The following is a 7,419-nucleotide window of genomic DNA, read 5'->3' on the forward strand; positions in this document are numbered from 1 at the left end:
GTCACATGTCGTCGAACTTTTAATTCTTGGACATGCCGGTTTCCTCACGATGTTTTCCTTCACCGTTTTAAGCAGTGGTGATGTTACACATGCGCAGATAAATAGAAAAATCAATTTATTTCGTGCACGCTCGCCTGGTCTCGAACCAGATTCGATTTTTATGGTCGATTTTAAGTCCGAGGTCCTATCCACTGAGCCACCACTGCTTTTTATCTTGTATTTTGTAGTAACTTATATTAATCTTCACATACATTAACCCCGAAACTATCGCCCAATGAACAATTATCAAATGCACCCATCAATTTATTTAATCTGATACGCAACAAACACCTCTAAGAAGGTCGTACAACCGACCTCACAAAGGCGTGTCTTCATTCATCACGAGTAGGAATTCACTGCGACCTTGTCTTAGATACTGTGTACTTTCACTAGCGATTACGCGTGTTATGACAAACATAACTAGTTGGAACCCGCGGCTTCGCTTCCGCTTTGGCTTCTTTGTAACTGATTATAAAAGCCTGTGATAATATTCCAGCTCTGTGCCAAATTTCATTAATTTTATACAAATTTGATAGGATTTTTCGTGAAAGAGTAACAAACTTTCAAATGTCGAAATGAAAAAAAAAGAAATAAACAGCTGTCATTTTAATATTTAAATACAAACTGAATAATAGATACTATTTAGTTATTATATCTAGCAAAATAAAAAAGAAAAAAGTAATAAATAAAGTTCTATAACAGATAGCAGTGATACGAATATGCAACGTGTGTTTCGCCAATCACAACTTTCAACTCGACAAAATTCAACAAAATCGGTTCAACGGTTTTGAGGTAAGAACAAAATATATAATAGATTTAAAATAACGAGTATGGATTAAACGACATGAGCGTACACAGGAGTGAAGCGTAGTTCATAAATCATAATAAATTATTTTCCCATCAAATAGTTATTTTAATATAACGTGAAACACAATTCGTTACAGGTACGAAGTAACGATGGTAACCTTTGCCGCACCTTAAATATAAACAAAATGCGATGTGAACAAACACACAAAAAACACTAAATTTGAAGCCTAGAATCAATAATAGACCGCGTTAAGTCTAGCTCACACTCTCGCTTAGTATCTCGCATTATGTATTGCCATAGTAAAGATTTATTAAAAAATGTTGAAGTTTGATTATTAATTTAAGTACCTTTGTTGTGTGGTCTTACATTATTTTATTTATTTAATTAGTGTAATATGTGTTCCACTACCCACTACAACTTATAAGCTCGTGTCTACTCGAATCTTTAATTTAATGGCGACTCTAAAGTTAATACTAATTTAAATAACAAATACAAGTGAAAAACCCTGAGAGATAGTAGCCTAATAGTATTATAGGGTAGACATAATACTGCGCAAAACATGTTGAAGTGTCGATATTTTAATTTTCAAACTCAAACTCAAACTCAAACATTTAAACTCAAAAATTTATTTATTCATTTAGACTTCTTAGAGAAGCACTTTTGAATCGTCATATTACACAGTTATAACATTTACCACTGGATCGAAAGGCAGTTTCCACAGAGAAGAGCCGGCAAGAAACTCTGTAGCTGCTTTTTTAAAATAATATCAATTTTGTATTTTTGTCATACGTAATATGTATGTGCATAACAATGATATCAAAGAGCTTTCGGTAAGTAGCTAGGGACTTCTTACATTAATTTAAAATTCAAAAATTAAAGTAAAATTCTCACCATTTGGAGTTCAACCATTTTATAGATGAACAGAGACAATCAGACGCACAAACATTCCAGAATGAAGCTCGATTTGAGTGTGAGTTAAGAAGCAATCAAAAATGTATCAGCATATCGCGAACCGAGACGAATAAACTTACGAAATGTCAAGAGTATGAAAGCGACCTTACAACAGGTTTTTTGAGTTAAATCTCATTAACAAAGGAATTACAGTATCGCAGACGAACTGGGGCGATGTGACAGTTGCTTAACTTGGATACTTGATATAAAGAAAGTCTGATATATTCTATATATATCTTATACATATAGTGTTGCGTAATATTGCTCAAAACTTGTTATCGATTTAAAAACATGATTATGTAAGGCGCCATAATTTATTTTTTAAATGATGTTTCTTGTGACGACTCTCTCTATAAATTATTTTACTGACGTATAAAATAAGATAGTGTTAATAAATATGATCACTAAGTAAATATTACCACATTAAAGTTTAGTTTTCTGTACGTATATACCTACGTAGATTTTTGAATACGGAACATGTTTTTTATGAATATTATGGCTAGTATTTAATTATAAAAAATGTGTTGGGTGTCATTTTTAATTAATTGGTTAAATTTTTCACGTTAAATAATTAATTTCAGAGCCAAATCAATTCTCTATGATCAAGGAAATTGCATAATTTTCGAATTTAGGCACTTCCTTCTTTAAAAGTCGGTTACAAATACTAAAAACTGGTTCATGCGTTTGAAACTTAGCTTAAGTTAAAACGATTGTGAATTATTGCTATTATGTGTGGTAAAAAACTATTTATATAAGTTTGTTAAAATAAATTTAACAGAATATTTTAAAGAAAGGAATTGATAAAATATGTATGAATAATAGTGTAGTGTTACACAAAATAATTTCTTTATTCATATCGCTGCATGCATTATGAATGTTCTCATTCCATTTGTAACTTTAATCGCACATTTATATAATATAAAAATAATTCACTAATTAATAAATTGTATTAAATACTAAATGCAGCAAATCGTTCGTTAAATTTATTTAAATCAATACGCACGGACTTCCGCGATGTCCGGTTAAATTGCGGATAAAACTTAACGCCATTGCATTCATATCGAATAAACCGCGGTCACTCGGTGATACGCCGCCGCGGCAAGCAGTGTTCCTAATTTGAATAGCGCGCCGGTTTTGACGTTTTATTTTTATTTATTTTTTTTGTGTCAGTGTTACGAGTTGCAAAAATGTTGCGTGTTCTTGTGAGTAGATATAAATAGATATTTTTATTTATTACTTATTTAGTATTTTATGAATTTTGCAAAAATCGAGATTTATCTTATTATAATGTTCTTAAAAACTTTAAATGATTAAAAATACGATCTATAAATTTTTTTGTTGTTATTTCATTATTTATAAATTTTTTTGTTGTTATTTCATTATTGCTAGTTTAATTATAATTAAATACATGTCATACGTATATTTCAAGCATTATTTTAGTTACAAATTAAAACAATTTTTTACGAATACATTTTAATTTATAAAGTTTTTTACTATCATAAAATTAAATATTATCCATAAAATACTTTCCTAATATCCTAATCAAAAGATTATATATATTGATATCAAAACAATGTCAAAAATATGAAATAAAACCAATTATTTATTCCACAGATCCTTACAATAACACTAACGTGTGCATACGCCCAGAACTATTACAATGCAGCATCAGAAGCGCAACAGAGATTCGCGATCCAAAACAGATACGACGACACCGGCCCCGGGGCCAAAGGGCCAGAATACGCATACAACACGTACAGGAGCCTCGAGGAAGCCCTCGTCTCTTACATAGATGACCCCGACACGAAGCTACCCGAGCACGAACGAGCTAAAGTAGCCCGCTACGTCAGTACAGACTTCAACCAACCAATCAGGGAATATCCGAAGTCGGTAGAAGAATACACTGGCCAAACCAAGCCGTCGAACAGCCGTCCCCTTCCACGGCGCCCACAACCCATCCCGTCGTTCTACCAGCAGCCAAGTTATCAACCAATCGATCAAGCTATAGCATACCAGGCATTTTACCGACCGGAAAAGCAGGTCTTCCATGATCCGAGTCCGAAATACTCGTTCTTGGACTTCCGAGGTTCAGACTTGAGGCAAAGCTTGCAGGGCGAGAAGGTGGACTTCAAAGTGCCCAAGATACAGCCTGTGAGGAGCAGCCCATTGAGCTTGGCGCATTTCACGAGGGCGGACGCTGAGGAACAATTCGATATCCATCACGATCCGCATCCGCAGTATACATTTTCGTATGGAGTTAACGTGAGTTGTTTTTTATGTTTTTTTTTTACGTCAGGTGGCAGCTGATCTGGTGGTTCGCCTGATGGTAAGCGATATCCGACGCCCACGAACATTCTCTCAGTTACATAATATAATATGTTGGAAATGATTTATCTATAATTAGGTTAGTGTTCGCTTAGCGCCATAAATAGACCATAATAGATTTTTTTCAACCCAAAAAAAGGATAGGGTTCTCATTTCGATTGCTTGATTGATTACTAGGTGAAGTGATTTCGATGATTTTTATTTGAAAGCTGGTGCCTCGGTGTGGCCCGATTTAAGATTGTTCAAGTTCTTACAATTTGAAGGTTTAGAGACGGTTTTTAGGTTTCTTTTATTTATTTTATAGCTTTTTGTTCTTTTAGATAGTACATTAAATGAATTTAAATTCGTTCAATGGCTGGACCATTATGATTATTTGAAAACATTAATAAGTTTTCATTAGTTTTAATAGTATTATATTTATAGAGTAAAGAAATATCTAAATAAGTTAATCACCACGTATGCTAATAAATAGAAACTATTAACTCATCGTCCACTTTAATTTATACTAGACAATGCAACAATGCCTATTTAAAATGAAAGATAAAATAATAACAATGACTTTCAACTATTGTCTTATTATAGTTACGTATATTTCCTTACTAGTTATTCACCGTGACTTCACCCGGTAATAGGATGAAAGTATTTTTAATCGAAGTCGTATTAACAAATAACTATTAATCATATTTAATCGGTTAAGCCATTCAGATATCTTCGTGAAGTTTACGCACTAATTCCCGAACATTCATATTAATTATTTGCATAAAATAGTAAAGTTGATTATATATTACTAAATTATGTATTAAATAAAAATATTTATTTCGAATATTTGAATCTGCAGAATAAAGATATTAGATACACCATAACACATATAATTTAAACAAAAGACTAAACCGCGTTCTAATTGTTAGAACTAGACCAAATATAAATCGACCACATGGTAGACACCATTTTTCGTAAATAAAGGAATAAAATCGGTTCACCTAAAGCTCTGAGGTAACAACGCCGAAAAAATAGTCTAATTCATAACCTCCTTTTCATTAGTCATTAAAAAATCACAACAAATGAAAAGCTTGTAGATTTCAAAAAGATAATTGACCCATAAATTTATGAGCAATTTTTTTATGTAATAAAATATTGGTACCCGATATGTGTCAAATGTTAATTATTTTGACAGAATTCGACCTTGTTTACTAAAACACCTTTTCCGTAAAACAAAAGTTGAAGCAATAAAGTGATTAACCTTCAACTTGAAACAAAACATGTTTAAAACCCGTTAAAATCTAAAGGTTATGACTAGTTGGGACCTCTAGATTTGCTCGGTTAAATAAAGATAGCCAGCGTATCCGAAACTGGATTTCTAACAAAAAATTTATATGATATGTGATTTATTTGTTAAATTACATGTTATAGGCAAATTCCGTTTCACAATGCCCGTGACCTACTTAGTGTAAAGTTTTCGAAAAGTCTGCGCCGCCTAAGGATAAATAATTAATTAGCATGGATACAAATTATTCCATTCAATTAAATATTAACGTTGGTCCAAATTTGTTTATATGTTATGATAGGTGGCAACCCAAAAAAATGTAAAAGGGTCATTCGAAGTTCAAACAATATTTATTATAAAATAGTGGCGAACCAAATAAGTTTGATTTAATAATTAATGCTTGTTTTATTAGTCTAATAAATCTTTTGAAGCATAAAAGCAACACATAACGTAAACTCTTTTTAAGAGTAATGAATTAAGCATGCGTTTCCTCACATTTTTCACATGTTTAGTTATAATATAAAGTATTTAAATGCGTTACGTATCTCATATTTACATAAGAAATAAATTTAACTAATATAGAAAGGCGTTCGGTCATGGTTTAACGGTTTTATTCTATGATTAAATGACTTCCGCGGGCAATGCTTTCCTATTCACACAGTAACCTATTTTTATGTTTTTTATGAAACGCTTTTGTGTAATTAAATACATTTTATTTCTAATAAAACTTCGTTATGTAATAACAATTATTATTCCAAAAAAAAAAAAACAAAAAAAAATCTCGAGTGACTTCTTTTCGGTTTATTACAATAGTATTATTAAGTTCTTTCATTTGATTTCCATTATGGATTCCATATTGCTATGGTAAGAAAATATAACCACCCCCCTTTTCATATTTAACCTAACCCTTCTTCTGTCAGACGGGTAAAAAAGACATGGATATCGAGAAAGTAGATGATAAGGCATTTCATGCCGAAGCGATCAACATCTTTAACATAATCATTGTACCACAGAGAGCGGCATAACCCTTACAGCAAATAATTGGTTGCAAATAAAAAAACATAATGAAAGATTTAACATTGAAAGTCGATTATAATAACGGTCGATACAATTATATTTTATACGAGTAGAAGACACTGGCATAAATAAAGGCATAATGAAATTAATGCCCTATGACATAAATCATATTTTAACAGATATATAATCAATCGTTGGTAGGTACAAGGTACACAAGAAGTAAGACGAACGTACCTTAAAGTAATTGAATATTTAACAAATAGAAAAATACTTTAATTATATAGTTCACTTAAATTGTACAGATGATACGTATGGAAAATATTTAATCGTGCCGATCCTAATCAGTAAATAAGATAAACTCATGAAATTTTATTGACCCTTGATAAAAACCCAAAGTTTGTATTAAGGGTATTAGTATTTATAATAGACACTCTATCTAAAGATGACACACATGTGGAGATAATAAAAATCTTGAAAAGGAGAATATTTAAAATAAAGGAGGTATTCAATTCAATTGTATTTTATTGGGTTTATTATCAGGACTTTGGGCAGTACCTATAACTATAAACCAATTGTTGGTTTTTTCATTTGCACGCAAGTGCCCCCTGTGCTCTCATTAAGATTTGATCATGTTCTAAAAAAGCGGTTTAGGTTTTGTTAAAAATAATTGAGAAAAACGACACAAACATCTACACAAGCAAGCACAGCTTCTGTTTCGTAATACCATTTTGTTATGTGACGGCCGAGGGAGCGCAATGCAATACGCATACTTCATTTGATATTCATAATAAGGCCACTACAGCTCTGAATACACGTATAAGGAGAAAGTGTAGAAAGTGATTAAATAGCAGTTACACTGTGACACATGAGGGCCTGCGTGAAGCATTCTCGTAACGGATCTAGTAACTTTATTATATGACATTATGTGTTACTTTTGAAGTGAAACTTATTTAGAATCGTTGTGATTTCAAACCTGATGCAACGGAAACAACGACAGGTAAGAGACACAAATACA

At 31.9% G+C, this 7,419-nt stretch overlaps 1 protein-coding gene across 1 annotated transcript in view; it reads left to right on the plus strand.

Annotated features, from left to right (window-relative positions):
• The first annotated feature begins 2,847 nt into the window (after window positions 1–2,847).
• The window catches only part of LOC119837742, an 8,017-nt gene continuing 3,445 nt past the window's right edge, over window positions 2,848–7,419 (plus strand). Inside the window, exons 1-2 of the mRNA XM_038363476.1 lie at window positions 2,848–3,000; window positions 3,413–4,060. Of these exons, the coding sequence (XP_038219404.1) occupies window positions 2,986–3,000; window positions 3,413–4,060 (663 nt within the window). The 5' untranslated portion in view covers window positions 2,848–2,985. The remainder of the gene's footprint in view (window positions 3,001–3,412; window positions 4,061–7,419) is intronic.

The sequence above is a fragment of the Zerene cesonia genome, chromosome 3 (assembly GCF_012273895.1).
Source record: "Zerene cesonia ecotype Mississippi chromosome 3, Zerene_cesonia_1.1, whole genome shotgun sequence".
NCBI classification, from domain to species: domain Eukaryota; kingdom Metazoa; phylum Arthropoda; class Insecta; order Lepidoptera; family Pieridae; genus Zerene; species Zerene cesonia.